Source organism: Pectinophora gossypiella, chromosome 17 (genome assembly GCF_024362695.1).
Source record: "Pectinophora gossypiella chromosome 17, ilPecGoss1.1, whole genome shotgun sequence".
In the NCBI taxonomy this organism is placed as follows: Eukaryota; Metazoa; Arthropoda; class Insecta; order Lepidoptera; family Gelechiidae; genus Pectinophora; species Pectinophora gossypiella.
Window position 1 is genome coordinate 10,952,091 of NC_065420.1, and position 27,610 is coordinate 10,979,700.

Genomic DNA, 27,610 nt, shown 5'->3' on the forward strand with positions numbered 1-27,610 from the left:
CTTCACTTGCTTCCTGCCCATTCGTCGCTCGTTGAAACGCTTGTCGATTGAGAATACGTTTATTCCCGATCACTTTCCCGGGAACGGCAAATCGCTGATCACGCCGTCACAATAGCCGCGAGTTTGATTAATAGTCCCATGCAACCAGTGAGCTGGAGTATGCTACAGACGTGTGCCGGCTTTAGACGAGTTAATTAATTAATTTCCAAGTGTTTCACAGACACGCCTTCTTAAGAGATTCATTTTGAAAGTTGAAGTTTTTCTTAAGTATATTTTAGCTTCAATTCGGGTTGGTGGAGGTGTTTTTACGGCTAATAGCCGGGATCAACGGCCCTCCGAAGCACGGAATCATCTTAATTTTTCGCAGCGTGGTGGAGTATGCTCCATACCCCCTCCGGTTAATTGAGGGGAGGCCTGTGCCCAGCAGTGGGACGTATATAGCTATTTATGTGTGTGTTATATTTTAGCTTACGTAGAAGGACGTATATTAACCAAATTGGAGATGTCCTCAGAAAAGGTTTAGTACGATCTACTCTGAACCGGCGTGCGTGTATGAAACGATTGATAAATGTGGAGGAAGCAAGAGAATTGTGTCAGGATCACTATCAGAAACATTGTAATTTTCATCGCTTTCTGCCATCCTAACTTTATTTTTTTTTTCATGAACTAGACGAAATCTCGAAAATTTCGGGATCTCGCGGGATTGATATTTCCAATCCCGCGGAATCTCGAATTTGCGGTCTCGAGTCGGGATTGCATTCTCTAGTATCAACTTAGGACTCCATGGCTACACGACCCAGAACCTGTCCTGAATAAGTAAACGGACTGTCTGTATGGAACCTTATACCGTGTTATTCCACTGCGAATTATTAATACCAACTCTACTGTGTTTTGCTACATCAAGCGAGCTTTCATTTTGCCTTTTTAATCTCGCAGGTTGCTTGGTTTGAGTATCAGGTTTTTGTATAACAAAAGATTACTGTTAAAAAGGCGACCTACTTCCCGATGGCTTTATTGAGCTTAAAAAAATATTGAATTAGAATTTAATGCCAAGTTTAAATGCATTTTACCATACGCCTAATAAAGGTCAGTCTCACAATATGTCGAAAGGTATTAATAATAAGCTGAGAATAAAAAAAAACTACGAATATACGTATACGAATGTAATCTCGCCCTAATGCCGGTTTCAGTATACGAACTAAGTACTAATAACAGGATTGCCCCCAATCAGCTAATGGCTCGAGTCGATGTAAAAGCAGCTTTATGTACCATCTCAACTGTATGGACACATCTTTATTGGAAACCTCCTATTTGATTGATAATAAAAAATGAGAAGTAACGAAAGGGCTGTTCAATCACTATCATTTAGGGTGTTTTTATTTACTCTGCATGTTGAATTTAACGGCTTCTGTGATGATTAATGAAACGATGAAAGGTGATGACGATGAATGATGAAACCTAAGCCCCCACTCTCGGAGACTCCTACTCCGAACCCCAAATGAATTAACTCAAAAGTCCGCATAAACTTTTGAGTTATAAAGCGGCTTGTTGGCACGAAGCGAAAATAGATAGGGACACTTTGTTTATTGAATATAATAACACTATCACGAATGTTTTCCACCTAACTTAATGCGATCATTAACCACAAAACACCACTTCGTATTAATTATTTACATTATTCAATGAAGAAAACAACCGTCCCGTTCCTGATTCCGCCAAAAAGCCCAAACCAAACCAAAAAGACAACTCGCGCTTTGACGTTTCACTATGCTAATGAGGAGCCCGGTGGCGCAGCGGTAAACGCGTTCGGTCTGCGATTGTTGAAGTTAAGCAACTTTCGCAAAGGCCGGTCATAGGATGGGTGACCACAAAAAAAAAGTTTTCATCTCGAGCTCCTCCGTGCTTCGGAAGGCACGTTAAGCCTTTGGTCCCGGTTGCATTAGCAGTCGTTAATAACCACCAATCCGGCCCGATCTCCCTATTCATCCATAGGGAAGGCCCGTGCCCCTGCAGTGGGACGTTAATGGGCTGGTGATGATGATGAAGTCCGACACATTATCACGTTTTTCTATGAAGTCACAGTCTGCTTTTTCACACAAATTTCATAGTAAGTAATTTCGTGTTTTGACGTTTAGTAAAGAGTAACTGATTTGACTAGTTGGAAACTATCCTATTACTTATGTGACACGACGGCCATCTTGTCATTCGATGAATGCCCCCTGATGAACCTGATTATGCTTATTTCCTCTATTATTCTGCAAATTATATCTTACACAGGGTGAGTCCAGGGGGTAACCAGCAAATGACAATATAACATATCCATCCTTTACCCGAATCATTTCACTTTTAGGATCATAGCCCACTAGGACACATGCCCTAATACCGACCCCGCCGGAGTGGTTCACAATGTCCCACATTCAGCGCTTATTAGGTATTGGCCCTGTAGGGTCAATTAATTCTTTCAAATATAATCCTCTGAGCCGAGGTTCGCGCCCAACTGGGCACCCTCAGGCCTGTTGTCTTAAATTTTTACTGGGTGAGAGCCCTCAGCGACGACCTCCGTGGTCCAGTGGTTTGACGGTCGGGCTCACGATCCGGAGATCCCGGGTGCAAATCCCGGTAGGGATATCACAAAAATGACTTTCTGATCCCTAATTTGGTTAGGACATTACAGGCTGATCTCCTGATGGTGCCTAAGTAAGATGATCCGTGCTTCGGAAGGCACGTTCAGCTATTAGTCCCGGTTACTACTTATTGATGTAAGTAAGTAGTCGTTACATGAGCCATGTCAGGGGCCTTTGGCGGCTCAATAGTAACCCTGACACCAGGGTTGATGGGGTTGGTAATCCACCTCACAACCCACATGATAGGTAAAAGAAGAAAAGAGTCCTCAGCACGAATACGTTATTGGAAGAACTAAGAACTGTAGCGGAACTTGATGTGGAAATAGGCTAATTTCCAACTAGTCAAATCAGTTACTTTTTATTAAACGTCAAAAAACGAAATTACTATGGAATTTGTGAGTAAAAGCACACTATGATGTCATAGAAAAACGTGATAAAATGTCGAACTTATTGTTAAGTTTTTCTCGATTAAAATTCATACATAAGTTAAATAGAAAAACGGAAATGTTTTCGTTTAGTTTTAGATATATGTCTTTATTTAGCAATCAGAATTTCATAATTTATCTTGAACCTACTACACGACCTATAATAATGATGATCGCCTATATCCCAATCGGGATGGTCAGAAGTACACCCATCGCAAGGTGAACTAAGTAACCACGCCTCACCGAACTTTCTGTTACACCAATGCGATAGGTTAGATGACCCGTATCGCTGTCCATTTTTTTAACATGACTTATTGTAGATTTCCCGCATATAAGATTAACTACTTGGCCGGACAAATGAGGAGCGCTCAGAGCTCTCAAACGCTGATCGCCCTGGTTACAGAGTACTTTATATGAAGGATTTCGAGCATGATTATGTATTATGTAAAATATCAGTTTTTATATTCGTTAGATCTCTGAACGAGGGTTCTCGCCATATTTGCGCTTGCCCCTGGCTGTGGCTTTCAAATTATCCATTAAGTAATTTGGACAAACCCCATATAATGCACAGGCTTTACAAATATTCAAATCAGACGAAAGAACATCGGCTTCAAATTTAAAAATTCGAACATATAAACTAATATTATCGGACTATAAATCAAATGAACGTAAAAAAAAAACACATTTATTCCATCAGCGATATTATCGCACTGGACACGCTCGAGTCAATGACCGGCTTTGCGTCACTGGATTCGCGCGTTAATTAAATATATCATTGGAAACAGGAAGCCGATTAAATATGCCTTTGCTAGAAATGTTGGCGGTTTTGTTCATGAGAAATTACATTACGTCTTTTCACGAATTTCTTCGTTTTGGTCGTGAGGTTGATGACCGACCTTATCAACTTTAGCATCAGGGTTATTGATTATTGTTGAGACGCCAGAGGCCCCTGAAATCGCTCACGTAACGACTACATCGCGATCGAGAGTTAACGTGTCCTCTAAAGCACGGATCATCTTACTTTTGGACGATCGGGATATCAGCTTGCAATGCAATGCTTGCAAACTAGTGTTCACAAAGTGATTTTGTGATGTGACCGAGAATCGAACCGGGAACCTCCTAATCGAGAGCTCTTACCACTAGACCATAGAAATAATAAATTGTCAGAATACTTATAAGTAGAACAGAATGACACATCAATAACAAATTTATTTATAAGTATAAATAAGTAACCAATACTAAAGTTCTTCATGCAGTTTTCTTTCTTCAAAGAATTCTTCTTTCAGCTCGTCCCAGAACTTAACTCTCTTCTGCTCTGGGACCGTAACCATTTTAATCTTCTTTCCTAGGCTCAAACCCCTCAGTTTACCATCACTTTTCAGATTTTTCCACTGCAAGTCTCCTAATATATCGTTTTCTTCATCCGGTGTTGGGTTTCTGAAACATTAAATTAGTTAATCGATATAAATAGTATTTGACGGAAATCGATCGATTAGGAACATTACCCATTGCCCTTATAAATGTTAATTTCGGTTATTATACGCATAAAAAAAAATGTTTATTTCTCTCACTAGCTTAGAACTTAAATACAATATGTATACGGGTACAGATTAATGAAGCAGGCGAGAGACTGGTGTTTGTGTTAGGCGTAGGTCTGTGTTACAGATCACCAGGCCCCAACCTTCAGACATTACGGATTACATAATATGCTTATACAGCAAGCTATTAATTTATACGAGAAAGAACATTTTATATAAGAAAAATAGAAACGAAAAAATAAGCTAATTAAGTGGGTGAAAATAAAGAATAAATAAATAAATAAACATTACTTTAGCTTCGCTAACATCACAACATATTTTGCATTTTAATTAAAATGTGCATAAGCAATTAGTTTCTTGTGTTGACCAATGTTCTCTGTAGGTACCATGCACAATACATAATATTTAATTCAACTATAATACCTAAATGAGAAAGTTTTTGTCTGTTACGTTTTTACGCCTAAACCGTAAGACCGTTTTGGATGAAAATTGCCTCGTGAAGCCCAGGATAATGAAAGATATTATCCAATTATTAATATAATAAAGAAAAGAAAACAAAATAGTATTTTTATAATCTTAAATCTTTTTTTATTTTATTTTACAAATTACTTAAATCTTATTTTATATTTTTATAGGGTTGTTTTTTTATAATAATATATATTATTTATTATTATTACTTTTTATTTATTTTTTTCAATACGTTTGTAGTAACCTTACTTATCCCCCGGTATTACACGCCATATAATAACAAAGCTAAGCAAGGGGAGTAGCCAAAAGATAGGGTCTGATTTAAACGTTAAAAAGTTATCATGTTCATTTTATTGATTCTGACGATATAATTATGTCGTTTTATCGATTAATGTATATGTGAACCCAAATAAGTCATGTCGTTCTGTTAAAACACGAACAAAATCACGTGTCACGCATGTTAGAGAAAAAGACAAACATATCGATTTCGACAAAATTTATTGTATCGGTCGATAATTTTATGTTAGCTCTGCAGGACAAAAAACTAATACCATAATAATAAATAATTCTCATAAAAAAGAAACTCTTTTGAGTTGGAGTAATTCAAACAAAAAGTACTACCCTCATATAACTTGAAAGGAACGAGGCTTGAAAACCCATTTAGGTTTAGGGTAACAGTTCCCACACCTTACTTCCCTAAACAAACATTGACAATGCTTGGTAAGTATCAAATTCCAATAACGATTGGACTGCTTACATCTCATCCTAGATAAACACTCCAAATCTACTTGATTTCTATTACAAGCATTTTATAAAACCTCCCGAGACAGTAACAAGCTAGTATTCAATCACAAAACGTTATTCAAAGAACACTCAAATATTTAAACGTCTTACCCGCATTTAGCGAAATTCGTCCATAACCTCGCAATTTTCTTAATGAACTGTCTTTCATTCGTCGCCTCGGCACTCCTGTAGACGTCGTTTACTGATTTACATCTGAATAGGTAACAGATTTCGTCCCCGGCCGTCGCTCCGGAATAATTCAGGTTTACAGCCTGCCAGCCGAGATTCAAGAGCCCTTTGAATGAGAATCTATACAGGTAAACATTAGAACAAGATACCCCCGCGTGTAACCTCGCTTGCCTCAAAAGAGGATAAATAACCTGATCTGATGCGTACTTCGCGTATCGTCTCAGACTGTGCTCCCCGATCGTTCCATTAGCGAAATAAAAATCCATTATCCTCCTCGCTATCTCCATGTATCGCTCCGACCCAAACTCGTCAACCCGCCCCTCGAACGGCAGCAAGTATTGGAAATTATAATTGAGATACTTTAAAAGCTTTTTGTTTTCAACAAAACCTTTTAATTTGTAAATCGATTCGAGGTTCGTATAGCCCATCATTACATCGACGTTGTTGTTGGCCATTCGCCTTTTGTACACTGCCAATGGGGGTTTATTCATGAAAACGTTTTTGTTGTGACGCTCGACAGTCGGCCCGAATGAATTGATAAGTCTTTGTCGATCCCTAACTTCGGAGCTGTCGAACAAATTCTCAGATAGTTTTGTCAAATCTTTCAGTCTAGCGTTGCTTAAAATTTCATAAAGGTCGTCTGTATCAAAATCTTTGTTTCCTTTTAACTTCCAGTACAATTTTTCTAAGACTTCGAAGTTGTAACTTCTGTAGTCGGCAGGTGACAGAGCGCTTCCGCTTTGTATGATGGCTCTGTTGAATAAATCTTCGGCTGCGGTGGACAAAAGACAGGAGGCAACAATTGTCCCAGCATGTCCGGATCCTACAATTGTTACTTTATTCACGTCTCCATTAAACACTCCAATGTTATCTTTAATCCACTTGAGCGCCATAAGTACATCTTTGGCTCCCATATTTCCTTGAGCAAACTCATCACCTGTATTCAGGAATCCGAGTATAGATGTTCTATAAGACACTGTTACGACTAAAACGCCTTCATCTATGAGGAAGTCCGGTTCATGTAGGTTGGAGTACTCGTGGATCCATACGATGACGGTGTGGTTACTTGTCTGGCGTTCTATGAGAGGCATATAGAGGGAGAGGTACAGGCAATCCTCTGTGAGGCCGGAGGAACAAGTATCGTTATAAGGCTTGCTGTAGTCGTACGTAATGTCGTCGATCCACGCGTCATATTTCTTTGGAGGCTGAAATTTTGAAGTTAAGATTTGGAATCAATAAAAACTCGCATTGTGTAGTCATGAGTCATGAGCAATATCATGTACCCACTTTAGAACCCTGTCGCACTATCATATTTGACATTTAATGAGGCTTATGTTTTAATTTGTCAGAAAAGTTAATGTGACATGGTTGCAAAGTGTATACATATTAGTACTCGTGACCGTACATTTATATCAGAAACCTAAAACATAACATCTTTATGTCAATAACTACCGCTGAAGTATTTTACTCTCATCAAGAAAATTACTACCTAACTACTTCACCTAAGTACTTTTACTTTTTACAATACAGGTTTGTGATATCGTAACGAAAACCGTGAGGGATAATTGAACCCATGATTCTGAGTTAATATGAAGTGGAATTTTCCGTCGCAAAAGTATGAAACTGAAAATAATTTTAAAAAAATAATGATTTTTCTGACGGGAAATTCCACTTGGTATTAACTCAGAATCATGGTCTGAATCATTCAACCCAGTATTCGTTACGATGTCACTAAACACTTATTAGTTATAAACAATTTCTCTTTTAAGGAACTTTTAGTATGATCGAATACGTAAAGTTTTATTTTATGCTGAGCAAAGGTAGCGAAATAATAATTTAAAAGAAGGCTCACCTTAAACCTCAATTTATCCACAGGTGGCTCAGCATAAGGAATCTTCCAGAACGCTGCATAAGGTTTATTCTCAATTACAGTGCTCAACTTCTTTCCTACAACAAAGCAGTCTCTTGACTTCAATATCACTACATCTTCGTCGCTTTTAACAAAGTTAACACTGTTACAAATAAAAAGAGCGACCAACAAATATAAATTTGACTTCATTATTTTGCTTATAACCAGTGGGAAACATTAAGGTCAGTCTTTTAAGACTTGTAATAACCTACTAGGTAAGTAATATTAGTTAAGTTTTGGTTGGCACACGTCATTATTTGAAACTAAGTTGAATAGCGTGAAGGTGTTTACATAATATTACACTTTAGAGGACATAAAGTTGACAATCTAGAAAGATTAGAACTATTTTTCAATATACTGTGAAATAAATGCCTATATTTAAGTGAACATCAGGACAGCCTTAGTATCGTATACCTCATCCTAACGTCAGGATGGCCGGTGTATGAGCTCAAAGCTTTACACATATTTTCACACATATTTTCTTATTTAAGTACAATTAAGTACACAATCCGTACTATTTTTCTACAAATTTCATGTATGATATGCGATACTACTTAGACGGTCCTGACGTTCACCTTATATTGAAGGGTCACGCCATCATCTTCTTAAGTGACGATAGTACTAATTTTTTAAAATTGAAAATGTTCTTTTTTCAAATATTTTAAAGCATAAACTATTTTTTTAATATCATTGGGATAATTTGGTTTTTTATTTCAATTTGTCACCAGTAATGAATAATGTACGGTGTGGATTCCAATTTTATTTTTCTATCAAAAATTTAATTCTTGTGACCAAAAATAGATGACGCTTGATAGCTAAATTCGTTTACTACACTGTAACAACACGTAATACTTGATAAACTGCTCATAAATGATAAATAGATAATATTTATAGTACATTACTCTCCTCAAATCAGTTTACATAGAAACGTGTCCGTATCATTCATCATTTTTTTAATAAATGTTTTTTTTATAAAATGCGTCTAATATTTTATGTTGTACTTTGCACATTAGAATTAATTAAACATACAGAATGTGTTGAAGTAGAATCTACTCATGGTAAAGTGTCAGGAAAATTATTAAAGACTTTATTAAAGGAAGTTGAATATCATGGATTTATGGGAATACCATACGCTGCGCCGCCATTAAAGGATTTACGATTCCTGGTAAGCACTTTTTTATGACTTAAAACTGATAAAAGCACCCACATATAAGAAGAATTCTATCATAAAAGCGTCAACGGAAATGAGCACAATAATGTATCATTACATTCGGTCAAAACATTCATTACATGTTTGTTTCACATTTCCTTTTACGCATCCTTTACTCGCCCTTAAAAGGGGAATCATTTTTAATTTTAATTTGTTTCAGCCGCCGCGACCCGTCGACCCTTGGCCCGGTGTTTTGTCAGCTACCAGCGGGAAAATACCATGCATTCAGCACAGCGGAAACGTAAAGAGAGGTCAACGTATCGGCTCCTACGGCACCGAAGACTGCCTCTACCTCGACATCTTCACCCCCGCGCCAGACAACAACAAACGTCCAGTGATCGTATTCCTCCACAACGAATACCTCAAATACGCCTACAACAAAACCAGGGATTACGCCCCCGACTTTTTCATTGAAGAAGACGTCGTAATAGCCACAATCAGTCATCGCCTCTCCGTATTAGGATTTCTCTCCCTGGACGACGAAGTTTTACAAGGAAATGCCGGATTGAAGGATATTGTAACGGGCTTAGAATGGATCAGAAATAACGCCGATCGGTTCGGCGGTGACCGTAATAGAATTACCCTGATGGGATCTCAAGGAGGCGCTGTCGCCGTTGATCTACTTATACATTCAAATGCTAGAAAATTATTCAATTCTGCCATATTACAGGGTGGCACCTCGTGGGCGTCCATGTATTTGCAAGATAAGGCTCGGGAGCGGGCGGTTAAACTGGCTGAGATATTTGAGATCCACACGAAGAATAGCGAACGACTATTGAAGGAACTTTGCGATATTCCGCCAAAGGATTTGCTAGTAAAGGATCTAGAGGCAGTTCCCAAAGATTACAATAAGGAAAATCAAAGGAGTTTGCTCCCATTCGGGCCAATTGTAGAGAGAGAGGGCGGTCTTGTTACTGATTATCCCGAGCGCTCCTCCGAAATGGACGTCCCTGTTATGATCGGATTCAACTCTCGAGAGGGATTAGAAAAGTCACTGCAATATCTCATTGAGCCGAAATATCTGAGTTTTGCTGAGAAAGACTTTGTTTTGATAATGCCAGAGAGGGAGGATTACAGATTCGACCCGGAAGACGAGGCTTATTACGATGCAGTTAAAGATATTAAAAACTTTTATTTTCCTAAAGGGAAAGTTACGATTCGTAGGGCTCCTGAGTATGTCACGTATATTGGAGATGTATTTACAGTTCCTATAGATAGTATGACGAAACATTATGCTAAAATTTCTTCTGAGCCTGTTTATTACTATCATTTTGATTTAGATAGTGATTTGAATGAGAATAAGAAGGATGTAATGAGACTATCCACAGTGGCAGATGGCACGTGGGGTGCAGCGGCGGGCGATGAACTGTGTTACTTGTTCAAGTGCCCGAGATTGAAGGACAATTATTTGAGGCATCATAAGAAGGATTCCGAAGAAATCTCGTTTATAAGAAAAATGGTCAGAATGTGGACCAATTTCGCTAAGCACGGGTAATTATATTCAATTTTAAACAATACTTATTAAATAATGAAGTAATTCTTCTCTTATCGTATGGGTTGTGAGGTGGATTACCAATCCCATCAACCCTGGTTTCAGGGTTACTATTGAGCCGCCAAAGGCCCCAATGTAAGTTTGTAACGACTACAAACTTACATCAGTAAGTAGTAACCGGAACCAACGGTTTAACGTGCCTTCCGAAGCACGGATCATCTTTCTTTCGGACAATCAGGTGATCAGGCTGTAACGTCCTATAACCAAACAAGGGATCACAAAGTGATTTTCGTGATGTGTCCCCACCGGGATTTGAACCCGGGACCTCCGGATCGTGAGCCCAACGCTCAAACCACTAGTCCACGGAGGCCGTTAATGAAGTAATGAACAACCATTTCGTGATAGCATTAATGAATGTATAAAAAAATATAGCTATATACAAGGTGTTAGTGATACCGTAACGAAACTTTGGGAAATGATTCAGACCATGATTATGAGTTGATATCAAGTGGAATGAATGAATGTCCTGTTGGAAAATTCATTTTTTTTTTTGTGTTTTTTTGGCATCAGAACCCAAATTTAAAATAAATAGGTTAATTGTTAAAAATCATTACAAGTCACATCACAAATTTAAGAGCCGCCCTCGTGTCGGTGTAGCATTTTCTATTCTTGTCCATCAAAGGCCAATTCTTTCACTACCTTATAAGACACGACGTTCACCATCTCTTTAATCTGCACCATGTAAGCTCTTCTTGGACACACACTCCTTACACACACACATACACACAGCGTACTTCAAAATTGGAAACAAAGGCACATCATAGTCATATTTTCAATAATTAAGTAGAAAGCCTATCAACAAGTGAAGCACGCTACATTTCACGCAATGTAAATGAAGTAATAATATTTTATGGTCATTTCAATGTTATGACACGTTCAAGTCCATTATGTTTACATTAATGTATTCAAATAGGCTGACGTGGTCCCTTCCTGAGTGTCTATACCCACTTACATGAAATTGAGCTTTACTACCTTAGGACAAGAAAATCGAAAATACATATTCTACATATCTATATATCTCAGGAAAATGCTGTTTGCCCAATGTGGCAATTACTAGGTAAGCGTATAACATCTTAGACCACATCTTCGCTTACCACCAGAGAGGCCACATTCAAGCAATTCATCTAAAAAAGCAATATTGCTATTTGACATCTGGTATTTGATGCTATTTGGCACTTACTTTTAATACGCGATAATGTCAAATTGCAATTTGAAATTTTGATCAAAAGAGGTTTTAATATATAATAATCCAAAAAAACGGTATAAAAAAACGGTGAAAGTATTAAGTAAGTACCAAAAAGAACTTTTCTATGTCATTATTATAATGATCTTTCTTGCAGGAATCCGACACCAGAGGGCGACATTGTTTTGGGAGACTTGAGATGGCCGCCTTACACCACAGATAATAAAGAATATCTGCACATAGACAGAACAATAACAATAAAACAAAATTTAAATAAAGACAGGTTCCAATTTTGGCAGGATTTTTCAAAGAAATGGAAGAAAAAAGCTGTAAACGGTGTTGTTGTATCAACATCGGAAAATAAAAGAGATGAATTATAATTTATTTTTTGTTTTTCTTTGCTAAAATTTCACCCTAAAATACGCGCTGATTATGTTTTTTTTTGTCGATTAAATTTTTTATTAGTCAAAGTAGTTTATTTGTAATAAGTAGTAACCTATGATGATTAATTCACATTTTCAAATTAATGAGTTTGAAATATAATAAGTAACAAAAGTAGTTAGTCGATCTTTGTATTTTCTACTAGCTATCCTTGTGTAAATGTGTATAGAAACGAGAGGAATTAGTATGTAAGTAACCTAATTATGAATTAGAATTTCCCAAAAACTATCAGCAGATATTGTATTAGATAACGATATTACTCGTAAAGTACTAGTAGGAAGCGATAAAATAAACACGCGTAAATATATTGAAGTAGATATATTTTCCTTCCTAACTTTTAATTACGCTACCTGTAAACTATGTACTCAAATTCGGCGTACTTTAACAAACATTTACAAAGCATTATTTATCAGGAAAACTGAAACTTTAGGAAACTCAAAACTGCCGGTACGGGAAAATTATCAGCATTTTACAGTAGCAACAGGGAAAATTTATCGCCGACGTTTCAGTCAAATTAAGCGGCAATAAATTATCGCCCTGCTAATAGATAAAACGACTAAACCCTTGAAACCCAGATAGATTAACTGCAGACTATCTTTTAGACACGTCAGTGTTTAAACATAAAATATAATCATGCTATCATTGTAAACAATTCCTTATTACAGTTTGTACAAAATGACTGGCAACGTGTTTTTGAGTGTATTTCTATTATTTACGATAAGTTTCGTGAAAATTCGAGGAAATGTGATAGTAAACACTAGTTCGGGGCAGGTGGAAGGTGTGGAACTATCATCAATAATACAGAATGAGAAGTACTACTCGTTTATGGGTATACCTTACGCGGAGCCCCCGGTCGGCCCGCTCAGATTTATGGTAAGTTATTGTAAGGCTATGTTTTCCCGACCCTTTTCCTTAAAGGGCATTTTCGCGACAATATGTCAGTGAACAAGCTACAAGCACTTAGCTGGGTACCCTTTAACGTCTTGTTACCCGAAGTTAGGTATTTTAGACTTACGTCTTAAGTTTTATAATTTTCATTGCCTTTTCAGCCTCCAAAGCCGCATCCCGGATGGACAGGGGTGCTCAGTGCCAAGAAAGAGAAGAAACCATGTGCTCAGTTCAATTTGCCAGTCAGACACATAAACGACCATGGGTTCTGCGGTGACGAAGACTGCTTGCACCTTAGCGTCCACACCCCGAAGATCGACCCCGACGCTAACTATCCCGTTATAGTATTTATCTACAGTGAACTACACAAAATATCACACAACAGTTCAAAAGACTACGGCCCTGACTTCTTTATGAATGAAGGTGTAATTGTCGTAATGGTCAATCATAGACTTGGCTCCTTAGGGTTCCTATCGTTTGAAGATGATTTACTACCAGGAAACAATGCATTGAGAGATGTTATTCTTTCTCTTAAATGGATTAAAGAGAACATACACAATTTCGGGGGTGATCCTTATAGGGTAACATTGATGGGAGTTCAAGACGGGGCTGGGTTAGTCGACGTACTTTTACATTCGCCAAAAGCTAAAAGATTATTCAGCAACGTTATTTTACAAGGCGGCACATCGTGGGCTTCTATATATTTCCCTGGAAAACCCCGCGAGAGAGCGATAGAGTTCTCCAAAGTTTTAGAAGAAGATGCTAAAGCGAGCACTGTGCTATTAAGACGTCTATCCACTGTTAGTGCTTCGAAACTGACAGAAAATGAACATATGGCGGTGCATGCGGACGAAGCTCGAGCTGTCCAAAGAGGAATAGTCGCATTTGGACCAGAAGTTGAACACGATCATCCTGATGCCATCATCTCTAAACTGCCGGAAGACGGTCCTATAGACATTGACGTGCCAGTGATGATCGGCTACAACTCCAGAGACGCTTTAGAAGCTTTAGGGCGCTACTTGTACCAACCACAATACCTCACTTTTGCTGACAGAGATTTTGTGGTCCTTCTCCCTATACGAACTGGCTTCTACTTCAAGTTACGAGACAATATGTATTACCACGCCATGAAAGAGATTAAGGAACATTACTTTGATGAAGGTTACGTAAAAGTAAGTAAGCCTGGAGAGTACATAACGTACATGACCGATATATTGACTTTCTACGCAGTAGATTATACTGTTAGGAAGTATACAAATGAATCGAAATCCGATGTATTTTATTATACGTTTGACTACAGCGGAGAACTGAATATGAGAAAGAAGCATGTCTTATCAGAAGCTAAGACAATTGAAGGTACCTGGGGCGCGACTGTAGGTGATGATCTCTGTTACCTGTTTGTTTGCAAGAGCATCGCAAAAGAGTACATTAAAGCACTTAATGATGAAGATTCTGAGGATATCAAAGTCCTGAAAAACATGGTTCGCATGTGGAGTAACTTTGCTAAGACTGGGTAAGACGTACTTTTCATTTTAGAAATCTGTGTTACTGCTACAAGTTGGCAAAGCAAATTATTCCTACTTTTTCTTTTTGATGGGGAAATGGAGAATCATTCGCTTCGTAAACTTCAGGTATTACAATTACCTCGGTAAAAAACAATGAACTCATCAAAAAAGTCGTTCTCAGCGTTTTTCCTAATTAGGTACATAAAAAACCTTAATTTATTATCTTCACCTGAAAATTACATTCGCATTTTAAATCTTCGGTAATGCCTTATAGTAATTGTACTTTTTCTATAATTTTAGTAACCCAACACCTACCGGCGACGAGGTCTCGTGGAAACCAGCAACTAAAGAGAACAAAGAGTGTTTGGTCATTAACGAAGACCCTCAGATAAGGACAAAGCTCCACGACGATAGGGTCACTTTCTGGGACACATTTATTGCTAAGTACAAGGCTATGGCTGATAATGGAGTGGTCAAAGATATCAAGGATGAACTCTGAGAAGGTTAACATGTTGTGTTAAATAATTTATTTTTCTATGAGTAAATAAAATTCTCTTTTACAATTATTGTGGAAGTTCGGAGATTTTATTTTACAAGTTTTTAGACGTAATTATTTAACTTTATTTCTATGAATAGTCTGTATCATATAATATATAATAATAGAACAAAATACAACTGAAGAGAACATAAATTTGTTTACGTAGGTAAGTAGTTGATACAATTTATTATGAATACATAATACTTAATATTAGGTAGGTAGTTACAATTATTATAAGAAATGATGCAGTATTTTCTTCAATATCTCAACAGTCATAAATATTTGCTATCAAAATAAAACTACGATTAAAGACATAAATAACAAACCTAAAAGTATTGCCATATCAAGACCTGTAAATTCCCAATCAAGTAGTAATTATAGTTTTCTAAACCTGTTATCAAACATAGATAAAGTGAAACATACGTGTCTTATCATTGCTTTTAACGACACACCGGCATTTACGACGTTTTAATCCAAATCACAACTCAAAAACCTAAACGAAAACATGTCTAGAATACGCAAATGTTTTCTTTTTACTATAGCAATAATAAGTTTAATAAATTCAACACTGTGTGAAGGAGACGGTGCTGTGGAAAGTGTGAAAGTGGAAGTAAATCAAGGTGTACTGTCAGGAAAAGTGGAGAGAACTTTTATGAAACACGCGGAGTATTATTCTTTCAAAGGAGTGCCATACGCGGAGCCACCTGTTGGCGTGCTAAGGTTTCAGGTAAGAGTAACTGCTGGCTTTGTAGCCGTTTGGAAACACGACGGAGCTATTTAATGATAGTCGTGAGAATGCAGCTTTTGAAAAACCGGCTTCTTTATATTTCCGGATTTTTTGATGAAATGTTTAATTTGATAGCTTCTTAGGTCAAAGATAAATTATGAAATTTTGATTACAATACATTACTGAATAAAAACAGATTTAAAACTGACGAAAAACATTTTCTTCTTTTCTATTAAACTTGTTTATAAATTTTAATCAAGAAAAACGTAATAATAAGTCCGACATTTTATCACGTTTTTCTATTAGGTAATACATGTGCTTTTTCATACAATAGTAATTTCGTGTTTTGACTTTTAGTAAAAAGAAACTGTTTTGACTTTTTGGAAACTATCCAATAACAAGAAATCCTCGTCTATAATTTCAAATTATGAATTGTCTTTCGGCATAAAATTGTGATGATTAACTAAATATATTATGATTCTGTCTTTTTTATATTTCTTTTTTTAACGTGACTTATTATAGATTTGCCGTAAGTGGCATTAACTATTTGGCCGGATTTTTTTTATATCGAGACTAGCTGGGTAGTATGTTTTTACAGCGGTTATTGGGTAAGTTTAAAAATAAAACTTTTCCTTCTACTTGATTTCAGCCACCGAAACCTATCCAAAAATGGGAAGGGATTTACCAAGCTTATGACAATAAACCAACGTGTCTGCAGTTTAATTCGCGATCCCGAATCGATGAGCCTTTTGGAATCTCAGGATCTGAAGACTGCCTCTTCCTCAGCGTGTTCACACCAGGACTCGAAGGCAGCTACCCTGTAGTTGTATTCGACTATAATGATAACTTTATCACTGGTTTCAACGGTACTGATACGTATTCTCCGGACTTCTTCATCGAAGAAGGTGTTATAGTAGTCTACATCACGCACAGACTTGGAGTCTTTGGATACTTAACGACTGATGATGACGTCATACCTGCTAATAACGGTATAAGGGATTTCATTCTTGGTCTTCAATGGATACAGGACAATATAGAACAATTTGGAGGCGACCCCAATAGAGTTACGCTCATGGGATACAAGGGTGGTGCTGCATTGATGAATATATTATTATACTCTGAAAAAGCTAAAGGTTTATTCTCTAGTGTTATAATGCAAAGCGGCACTGCCTTGGAAGCTATATATTTTCCCGAAAATCCAAAAGCAAAAGCTTTTGAACTCGGCAAAGCGGTTGATATAGAAACTGATGACAGTAAAATGCTATTAGGAGAACTACAAAATGCAGATGGCGAAAATATATTACGAAAAGATTTTATGATATTCGACAGTGAAGAGTTGAAGAAAACACAAATGAATATAAACACTTTTGCACCTACTGTAGAAAAAGATAGTGAAAATGCGATCCTCACTGCGTTACCAGAAAAGGGAAATATTGTTAACGATGTACCAGTTATTATAGGTCTCACGTCAAGAGAAGGTCTAGATCTCACTTCACACTTTATATTTCGACCTTATATGCTTCAGGATGTACTCGGAGGAATGTCCATGCATTTTCCAATAAGGCCTGGTTTTAGATTCGACCGAGACAGTACAATATTTAACATGGATGTTGCGAGAGATATTAACGAATTCTATTATAAGGATGGATATTTGCATACAGGGAATATTCTAGAATACTCAGTTTTAATAGGAGATACTCTACATAATTATGCTATTGATTATGCCGCGAAGAGATTTGTGCGAGATTTGGAATCTCCTGTGTTTTATTACATGTTTGACTACAGAGGTACGATCAATGAAAATAGTGAGTATATGGCGAGATACGCCGTATTATCTATGCAGAACTGGGGTGCGACTGTGGCGGACGATATATGCTATTTACATCTCTGTTCGCGTATTAAGAAGACTTATCAACAGCTAAAGAAACTAGTCAGCGAGCAACAAGAGTTTAAAGTCCTGAAGAAAATGGTGCGACTGTGGACCAACTTTGTTAAAACTGGGTAAGCCACAGACATTAACTATTTCTTAGTTTGGCTTGAGTATTAAAACAAGTGCATCCGTGCATTTTCTATCAATATACGTACGTACTTATGTCTCCTATACCCAAAGGCTACCTGGAAGGGATTGCTACATTGCAATAAGGCCGCCTATTGTACTCTCTATTTATCTTTTGTTTCTGTGCAATAAATTATTTGTTATGCCATGTTACCATTATATTACAACTGAATATTTCTAAGTATAAGCCCCATAACACAATACAATACAAAAGTCTTTTTTCCACTTGAAACAAACATTAAAAAATAAACAATACTCAATTATGGGTTTAGTAGACAAAAGACTCATTCGCAAATGGACCTGCATTAAAACATGGATGTTGCGAGGGATATTAACGAATTCTATTATAAGGATGGATATTTGCATACAGGGAATATTCTAGAATACTCAGTTTTAATAGGAGATTCGCAAATGGACCTGCATTAAAAGCTTTATATATACTGTACTTACTAAATACTATATTCCAGAAACCCTACACCGGGATCGGGTGACAGTGTACTCAAAGACATCAACTGGAGACCAATGGCCGAAGATGACCAGAATGCCAATTACTTGCACATCACAAAAACCTTCAAAATGAAAACGAATCCTTTAGGAAAACGTGCTAACTTCTGGGACGAGTTTTTGGATAAATATTCCAAAATTACTATTGATGGTGTTGTTCCTGATGTAGTAAAAGAAGCTAAAAACGATGTTGACGAAACAGAAAATAAGCCAGACGAAGCAGAGAAACATGAAGGAAGGAAATTAGATGAAGATAAGACTCAAATTGTTGAAGAAGAAGAAATAGAAAGTTCTACTAAAGAAGTACAGGACGAAAGTAAAGAAAAAGATACTAAAGTTATTATAGTTAATCAACTGAATCTTATAGACTCAATTGATACTGATAAAGTCAGCGAAGAGAGCCATGATGAACTGTAAATAATTTAGTAAGTAATATACACATTTTTCCTAAAATAAAAATGATTATTATGCGTCTATTCCGTCCGGAGCCCAGGAAACATACGGTGAGATAGGCATTTGACTTTTTATATGCGAAATGCGGGTAGATTCGTCTCAGTTTAGTCGATTTTTTCCCGATACTGCGAGGGTAGGCGCGCAAAGCTATAAATAGAATGCGCCTACGCGTTGTGACTCAGTTGCGTCATCACCATGCAGAAATGGTTTTCCTGGGCTCCGGACGGAATAGACGCATAATAATCATTTTTATTTTAGGAAAAATGTGTATATTATGCGGTCTGTAATTCCGTCCGGAGCCCAGGAAACATACGGTGAGACGTGTTTATTATCGCATGGTGAGGGAAAATCGAATGCCCAATGACACGAAAACTCAACATGTAAGTATATGTAGCATATGCTATTACGAAACTGTTAACAAAAGTTTTGTTAGGTAAGTACTTGTTAGGTCTAACAACTGCCTTAGTGCCTCTACACAACTCACAGGCTACTGTGTCATTTTAAACAAAACAAAACAAATGATCAATGCATATTTATTCACATAACAGTGCTTCTCACTATAACTAATTGAGATCTGTACTAGAGATCAATTATGTACGAAAACAAACAATTTAGATGGGTTTAAAACATGAAGCGACAGACGGACACTTGACAGAGGTTGGGCTAACGATCTTCTATAAAATTTTGCTAGCGTGTTTTCTGAAGCCCAATTACCTCTCGCAAGTATTTCGTCAATCGGGACCTCCTCAGCCCAATTAAGGGATGCTACAGCGGAGCGAAGCGAGCCCGGTGACTCATCGATACCGGCATCCCGCAACACGGTGCGCACCCAGCCGGCGATGACAGCGCGGCTGGCGGCGCGCGGCTCGCCGCACGTGGCCACGAACAGGCTGCGCACAGTCGGGCCGACGCCGCGCGGCCCCAGCCGACACCAGCTTCTGCAGCCAGTGCACAGGGTCGATGTTGATGTGGGCACCAGCAGTGAGTCGCCACCCTGACTGACGGTGTGTCAACGAGTCCGTTTTGGATCCGAATATCGGCCAAAGTGTGATATAATCGGTTCCGCATTCGATGTGACCTTCTGCGACTGATAGGAGAGTGAGGTCGTGAACCCGGCGGCCCGATGCTAGTAGCAGTAAGATAGCACATCTTCGAGAAATTTCAAATAAGGTTTCTTTGTGTGGATTATTTTTAATAAGCCAGTCAACCAGAATCTGGGGGTTCCAAACAGGTGGCTTAACCTTTGATCTAGTGTTTGATGTGTTAGCAATGCCTTTCAGTGTATGCTTTATCAGAGGATGAGAGCCCAAAACCGTTGCATGTTGTGGGTTACAGAAGTTAGTCACCACCGTTTTGTGGATCAATATTGTCCTATATCCGAGACCAACTTCGCTATGCAAATAGGCTAAGTAGCTCGCCACACTGCCGACACCAGGATCTTTGTGATTAATTCCTGTGTTCTCACACCCAAGTGATCCACTTTGTCCAAGCCTGTCGGTAGGTTTTTAAAGTAGAGGGGCGCCAACTTGCCTCTATAAGAGATCTCTTCGTGGGTGACCAGTCCTGTAATAGGTCATCCCACCCTGTACCAGCCATGCCTCCAATTTTAACTTGTCCACCTGAGGGGGTGGCAGGCCTGTCCTTGTGTCTATTAATGACCGATGTAGGTGTCGGATGGTATATGGAGAGCTCAGCGCCCTCGGTTTGAGATCGGCTCTCCACGGTACGTTTGACCATTGTGGGCAAATTATTATGAACCTGCCTCGTGCTTGGTTGAGTGCCAGCAAGACTTGTGGCATCAGGCAAGGAGGGGGAAACACCCAAGCCAGGCTGTAGCTCCAGTCCCGGCTGAACGCGTCGTAATGAACTGCGTGCGGGTCGCGCAGGTCTCTGCTCACGTATAGAGGGACTACGTGCGCGCTGTGCGACGCGAACAGGTCGATGCACGGGGTGCCCCACTTCGTGAAGAGTACGTTGCATGCCGTTGGAATGAGGTGCCACTCGGGAAGTTTTTCGAATCTTGAGAGGCTGTCCGCTATCGTGTTCAGTGGACCTGGAATATAACTCAATGTAAGTCGAATGCGGTATTTCACTATGTAGGCAAAAATTGACCTAGTTAGGCTCATAAGATTGTCTGAGCGAGTACCGCCTTGATTTCTCAAATATGCCAACGCAGTGCGATTGTCACTTTGTATAAGAACGGTTTCTCCACGACAGTGAGGAGCGAACTCTTTTAGTATAAAATGGATAGTAAGCAGTTCTTTCATATTTGTCGATAGAAGCTTTTCACAGTCTGTCCAGGTACCTTTTATGTGATAACCGTTTACATATGCTCCCCACCCTAAGTCAGAAGCGTCAGTCACAATAAACTGCGTAACGGGCGGCGGCCAGATATCACTCATGTCATTATAATGGGTCTTCCACCATAGCAGGTCTGCTCGACCAGCCTCAGTAGCGGGTATTGGAACCTGTTCTCGAACCGATTGTCTCATTAAGTTCAATAAATTGCGGAAATGCAATCTACCGTATGACACTACAAAACTGACAAAATTTAACCAACCAACTATTGATTGAAGTTTAAATGTGGACCACACTTTGTGAGAAATCATTTGAGTTAGGGATTTCTGAAGGCGTATTAGTTTTTTTTAGTTGGTAGCGATTTCTTATTCTTTGCGGTATCCCATTGAATGCCCAAAAACTCCAGTACTTGTGAGGGAACTTCGGATGATTTCTCGTTGTTTATTATCCACCCTAACTCATGTAGGAGGGCTTTAGCAAGGCGTACATGTGCCTGAAGCTGATGAGGGCACTGGCTTACCAATAAGAAATCATCCAAGTATACGAGTAACCTGATACCAAGTTCACGTAGTTTCTGGGCTACCCAATTGGTTAATGTAGCAAAGGTTTTAGGTGCCGTTGCCAAACCGAACGGTAAGCAAGTCATTTGCCAGACAATTGTGTCATGCGTATTAGATGTCGATACTGACGTAAATCTTAAAAATCGTCTATGGGAGGCCGCCACCATTATATGAAAATATGCTTGACTTAAATCAAGTTTCATTAGCCAGTCGTTTGGCTGTATAAATGCTGGTACCTTATGCATATTGACGAGTCTAAACTTGCCTGGCTTCATATAACGATTGAGAGCCTTTAAATTGAGTACAGGGCGGTTGGAGTTATCCTGCTTCTTTACTAGAAAAATATGGGACTCGAACCCAACATTATTCTGCCGGCTCAATAATACCTTGCGCAGACATACGCTGTATTTCACGCAACATTTCTGACGAGCGGTCGATATGAAATTTCACACGAGATTTAATGCTCCTCAGAGGAGGCTTTTTACAAAAAGGGATACGGTACCCGTTGATTATATCCAAAATGTGCGCTGGCGCGCCTCTGTCACTCCATGCTGCGCGGAAGTGTCGCAATCTGCCACCGCGGAACTCAGCGTCGGGGGCGCTCGTCTCTCCGCTGCTGCGCTCGTCCTCGCGCTCCTTCGGGGCGCCTGCCACCGGCCCCCCGGCCGCGTGCCGCTGCTGCGCGGTAGCGGGTGTTGGCGGCGCCAGCGCCGCCGGCGGTGCCACGAAATGTCCGCGTTGGTGAAACGGCAGGAGCCTGCCTTGCAGCTGCACAGTATCGACCCTCAGCGGATTCGTAAGGACGACGAAAAACTTTGGTAACTCCTCCCATCTTGGAAACAGCATCAGCAAACTGGTCTTTTTGGAATAGATGACCACGTGTGGGTGGTATGCGCCGCAAAGCAGTTTTGTGGTATTTGTCCTTAACTGCCGACAATACGTGATCCCGACGTTGTTCGATAACGGCTGCTCGCCGTCCGCACACAACTTGCAGTAAGTCCTTGGATACCTCGGCATACGAGCTGCCAGCCGAGAAGGCAGCCACTAGTTTCTCATGTAGCTCCGGCGGTGCGCCGGGTAATGATAAGATATTTTTCATAGCAACTTGTACCGCTTCGCGCTGTGCGAGCAGCATGTTGGTTAATATGCCAAAGGTTTGGTCCAGAGACCTATGTAAGTATGGCTTCAACTCGAAAGGAGTCAATTCATCATTCAGTTCAAGATAAGTGAACGCTGGAGATGCTAAATATTTTTTCTGCGTGTCGGCATAGCGAATATTCGCCCAATCAGGGTCATTAAAATGCTGCAAAGTATCGACTATGGCAAGCCGTGAGGGGTCCGCTTGTTTAGTGACATCAGCTATCACAGTCTGCGGCGTCTCTAGTTTGGGGTCGGGCGAGGGCGGTGCAGCGGGCGGGACAAGGTCATCGAGCACCGCAAACGTGGTTGCTGGCTTTGCTGGCGCGTGTTCCGCAGGCACGACAGGTGGAGCTTGCACGGTGCGTGCCAAAATACTTTTAATATTAGCGACTTCCCGCGCTAATAATTCGAATCTATCGTCCGCTGTGGACCTCGATGTTGACGGAGCACGTGGTGGTAGCTGTTCGTTCACTCTTTGCACGACAGAGCGTATCATGACGTTAGCTTCCACCGGCGGTGGAGCACGTGGTGATTCTTCTTCGAGCCGTGGATTTTTTCGCGGCGGCACGTATTCCTCGCCATCTTCGCTGGACGAATTTGATGTAAATTGCATTGCGCTCGCGCATCTGCACACGACGAAGTCAAAACGCCAACTAAGTCACAACGCGTAGGCGCATTCTATTTATAGCTTTGCGCGCCTACCCTCGCAGTATCGGGAAAAAATCGACTAAACTGAGACGAATCTACCCGCATTTCGCATATAAAAAGTCAAATGCCTATCTCACCGTATGTTTCCTGGGCTCCGGACGGAATTACAGACCGCATAATAAAACTTTTTCTCGTATTATGCTGAGGCCAATCCAGCCAGCGATAATCCCAGCAGATATCTATAAACTTAAGTGTATTTATTTGTGTGTTCACTATAAAATCTCATAGTTCTACAATTACCCGATCCACCTTCTCCTTAATACACGACTAAACATAATCACAATTAAAGACGCCTGAAATTAAATATAAAGCAATAAGGTTGATCGTCGACTGTCGACAAAAACCAACAGGCGTACTTGCAACATTATAACTAAGAACATCTGCTCGCGTGCAGTATACTTCTAAGTCTCGTAAATTATACAGACAAAGTTCTGGAACTCAACAGGTTATGAGCATAGTTAGCACGCCGAATAATTAAGCTGCCCCGTTCAAGTTCGGGGAGGAATTTTAACTGAAGATGTTCGTGGTGAGACAATTTGCTGCAACGGTCGGCGAAGCGCTTGTTCCAAATTGTCTTTTTTATAGCAAACCAAGGTACCTACTTTGAATGACATTAACGGCCTCTGCAAACACCTAAGTTACTTAGTATAACAAGTTCATACATTTTCGCTAATTAAACAAAGAGCTCAATAAATAGCGCAGAGCCGCTAGTCACAATTTAGACCCCGCAAACTCTCCTGGAGCCTTAGCAAAGTTGCAAGCGAATACGAAAAATGAAATTCACAGTGATAAAAATATTTTTTCCCTATCATTACAACAATTAATTACAGAAATACAAAACAAAAGAGCAAAAGAGTATTGCCTCTCATTATGTCACCTTATGTCAATCCCACAGGTTGTAGAAACACGACCACTGTCGCTTTTCCAAATTGTTTGAAATTTAAAGTTGGCTCTAAGCACCTCTATCTAAAACTTGTTTTTTCTAAGTCTTCTTATAATGAAATAAAATCTCATTCATTCATTCAATAGGAAAACAACTAGCGCCATCTATCACAGTTGTGGCGCAATTCGTTCATTATGCGCAACATGGTACAAGTAATGATAGTTCTTAATAAATTCATAGATGGCGTTTGAGTACCGTAGAGCAAATATTTTGACAAATGTATTCAAAACCGAAAAACTGATTGACCTTATTTTTATTTTCGTTGCAATATTATTATCATTGAACAGCATTCAAGGGATTTATTTAAGACGGATTTTAAAAACAAAAATTGACCTGATATGCGCAGCGTTTGAACTTTGATTACGTAGATGTTTTTGTGTATAATAAAATAATATATTATAATTATAGAAGACCTATGTTACTAGATTAGGTTTTATTTAAACCGTTTAATGTTATCAAAATTAACCAATAAATTAACTGATGAATATTATAAAAGAATAATAATAAGCATAAATAATTATAAAAGAATACAATTTGTCAAATAATCAGAAACATACGTAACTTCGTCACCCGTTAAATTAGTTGGAACAGCAAATAAACGAGTGACGACTAAACTCGACCAATTAATTAATCGAAAATTGAACCCTGGAATCTATCGTTTTAGAGGGACGCATTCTACCAACTGAACTAATTAGTTAAAACGATAGATTCCAGGGTTCAAATTTCGATTCGGTTGGTCAATGTAGATTATATTTAAGTTTACGACTGTATCTCAATGGGGTAGGCAGTACTTCCATCACAAGATGAACTAAGTATCCAAAAAAAAGAAAAACATCTCCCGAGCTTTCAGATAAACCAATATGCTTGGTAACGGTCACCGTGGTCCAGTGGTTGAGCGTCCCGGGTTCGAATCCCGGTGGGGACATTTTTTGTGATCCCTAGTTTGGTTAGGACATCACCTGATTGATCTGATCACCTGATTGTCCAAAAAGTAAGATGATCCGTGCTTCGGATGGCACGTTAAGCCGTTGGTCCCGGTTACTACTTATTGATGTAAGTAAGCAGTCGTTACATGAGCCATGACCGGGGCCTTTGGAGGCTCAATAATAACCCTGACACCAGGGTTGATGAGGTTGGTAATTCACCTTACAACTCACACGATAGAAGAAGAAGAATATGCTTGGTTGCATACTTATAATGAGTTACTAGGCATACGATCCTATTCACTTTATTACTTCATGTCATAAGTTACTGCAATGAAGCAGTTCTGATTACTAGTAGCTCTATCTACCCTTTTAGGTATCGTAGGCGTGAGTTTTCATATTTGTGAGTTTGTGACCCAAAAAAACAAGAATCTTAGCCCTACGCAACAATATTCAGATTGGTTAATACAAAATTAATTTCGTAATTGGTTGAGTTATGAAATCATGCATGATAAGATAAATACAGATCTACACTGGTGGTAGGGTTGCCACTCGTACTATTCTGCCCTCATTCGTGAAAAGGCCGTTTTACAAGGTGTTAATGACATCGTAACGAATACTGAGAGGGATGATTCAGACCAGTATTCTGAGTTAATATCAAGTGGAATTTTCCCGTCGGAAAATTCATGAAAATGAAAACCGTTCCATAATTTTACGAATGAAAATTCCACTTGAAATCAACTCAGAATCATGGCCGGAATCATCCCTCAAAGTTTTCGTTACGATGTCACTAACACCCTGTATAATAAGTGATAAAAGTACATTTAGAAAAAAAAAATCTGAAAAACCTTTTGTAAAATGTAGGATTGGGGCGATACCCGTATGTATACATTGGCCACGATTCCTGCAGACATCTCTTAACTTTATTTTAAGTTATACCCGTCTGTTTCTTATCCGCCGAAAAGAAAGGGATGGATGATTGATTACTGTTAACTTTAAAATGAATGAATAACCCGGGCGAACAAAATCCGTTTGACGTGTGCTGTCACCTTAATTCTGTCGGATTATTGGGTAATCAAAAATTTTGGAAGGGCTTTTTACATTTCTGCATAAAATTGACGAGTGTTCGTCCCTTGCCTTTTCGGCGGATAAGAAAAAGACAGGTATAACTGAAAATAAAATTAGATGGTGTGTACTGGAATCAACACCAGTAGGCAAATGTACCTACCACATTTTATCGAAATGTAAAATTGTGTACATGAAGCAATTCGAATTAAAATACCAGTAATTACCTACCTGCCTACGAATATATATACTTTATTTAGACCATTTGCCTAAAAATACTATAAGTAAGTATTTCCCTTAAAGTTGGCAACCCTAACTGTTGGAGAACCTTAGATAACCTTCCTAAGGACTAGAGGTAAGCTACCTTCGTTATATAACACCATCTAGGTTACAAGTATTTAGTTACTGGTTTCTTATGTAAGGCTAGCCTGTCCATGTTTACTTATAAGGCTATTAAGGACACTGCAGTTATGCACTTTATACTAGCAAATATCAAAAAATAATTATTATTTTGTTTGTTACATACTGTTAAATAGAAAATAATCGATCGACCCAATATTTTCTGATACATCACTATGCTAACGAACGTCACACTAGCTGACGTATTTCGTTTTGACAGATCTAATTCAAACCTCGCATGAAGGGGCTTTTTGGCGGGAACGGGAACGGAACGGTTGCTTTCTTCATTGAATTATGTAAATAATTAATGTGGACTAAGTAATGTGTAAAGAAGTGGTGTTTTGTGGTTAATGATCGCATTAAGTTAGTCGGGAAACATTCGCGATAGTGTTATAATATCGGAATATTCAATAAACAAAGTGTATCTGCCTATTTTCGCTTCGTGCCAACAAGCCGCTTCATACTCAAAAGTTTATGTGGACTTAATTCGAATTAATTCGTTTGGGGTTCGGAGTAGTAGGAGTCTGCTCCTTGGGTGGGGGCTTAGGTTTCATCACCTTTCATCATTTCATTAATCATCA

The 27,610-nt window shown here is 38.9% G+C and overlaps 5 protein-coding genes across 5 annotated transcripts; 3 read left to right on the forward strand and 2 right to left on the reverse strand.

Annotated features, from left to right (window-relative positions):
* Nucleotides 1-4,287: 4,287 nt before the first annotated feature.
* LOC126374634 (neuroligin-4, Y-linked-like) lies at nt 4,288-8,355 on the reverse strand. The gene is made up of 4 exons (XM_050021324.1): nt 8,351-8,355; nt 7,880-8,021; nt 5,950-7,232; nt 4,288-4,486 (listed from the first exon to the last, which is right to left on the reverse strand). Exons 1-4 carry the CDS (start codon nt 8,353-8,355, stop codon nt 4,288-4,290), a joined length of 1,629 nt encoding a protein of 542 aa, XP_049877281.1.
* Nucleotides 8,356-8,812: 457 nt separating this feature from the next.
* On the forward strand, nt 8,813-12,261 carry LOC126374635 (esterase E4-like). The gene is made up of 3 exons (XM_050021325.1): nt 8,813-9,101; nt 9,307-10,637; nt 12,039-12,261. Exons 1-3 carry the CDS (start codon nt 8,913-8,915, stop codon nt 12,259-12,261), a joined length of 1,743 nt encoding a protein of 580 aa, XP_049877282.1. The 5' UTR covers nt 8,813-8,912.
* A 637-nt stretch (nt 12,262-12,898) lies between these two features.
* Nucleotides 12,899-15,289, forward strand: LOC126374168 (juvenile hormone esterase-like). The gene is made up of 3 exons (XM_050020649.1): nt 12,899-13,195; nt 13,372-14,723; nt 15,016-15,289. Exons 1-3 carry the CDS (start codon nt 12,998-13,000, stop codon nt 15,212-15,214), a joined length of 1,749 nt encoding a protein of 582 aa, XP_049876606.1. The 5' UTR covers nt 12,899-12,997; the 3' UTR covers nt 15,215-15,289.
* Nucleotides 15,290-15,696: 407 nt separating this feature from the next.
* Nucleotides 15,697-18,957, forward strand: LOC126374163 (esterase E4-like). The gene is made up of 3 exons (XM_050020642.1): nt 15,697-15,980; nt 16,630-17,981; nt 18,504-18,957. Exons 1-3 carry the CDS (start codon nt 15,759-15,761, stop codon nt 18,955-18,957), a joined length of 2,028 nt encoding a protein of 675 aa, XP_049876599.1. The 5' UTR covers nt 15,697-15,758.
* Nucleotides 18,958-19,865: 908 nt separating this feature from the next.
* Nucleotides 19,866-24,999, reverse strand: LOC126374190 (uncharacterized). The gene is made up of 2 exons (XM_050020688.1): nt 22,354-24,999; nt 19,866-21,046 (listed from the first exon to the last, which is right to left on the reverse strand). The coding sequence occupies exons 1-2, from the start codon at nt 22,866-22,868 to the stop codon at nt 20,455-20,457; spliced, it is 1,107 nt and encodes a 368-aa protein (XP_049876645.1). The 5' UTR covers nt 22,869-24,999; the 3' UTR covers nt 19,866-20,454.
* Nucleotides 25,000-27,610: the final 2,611 nt, after the last annotated feature.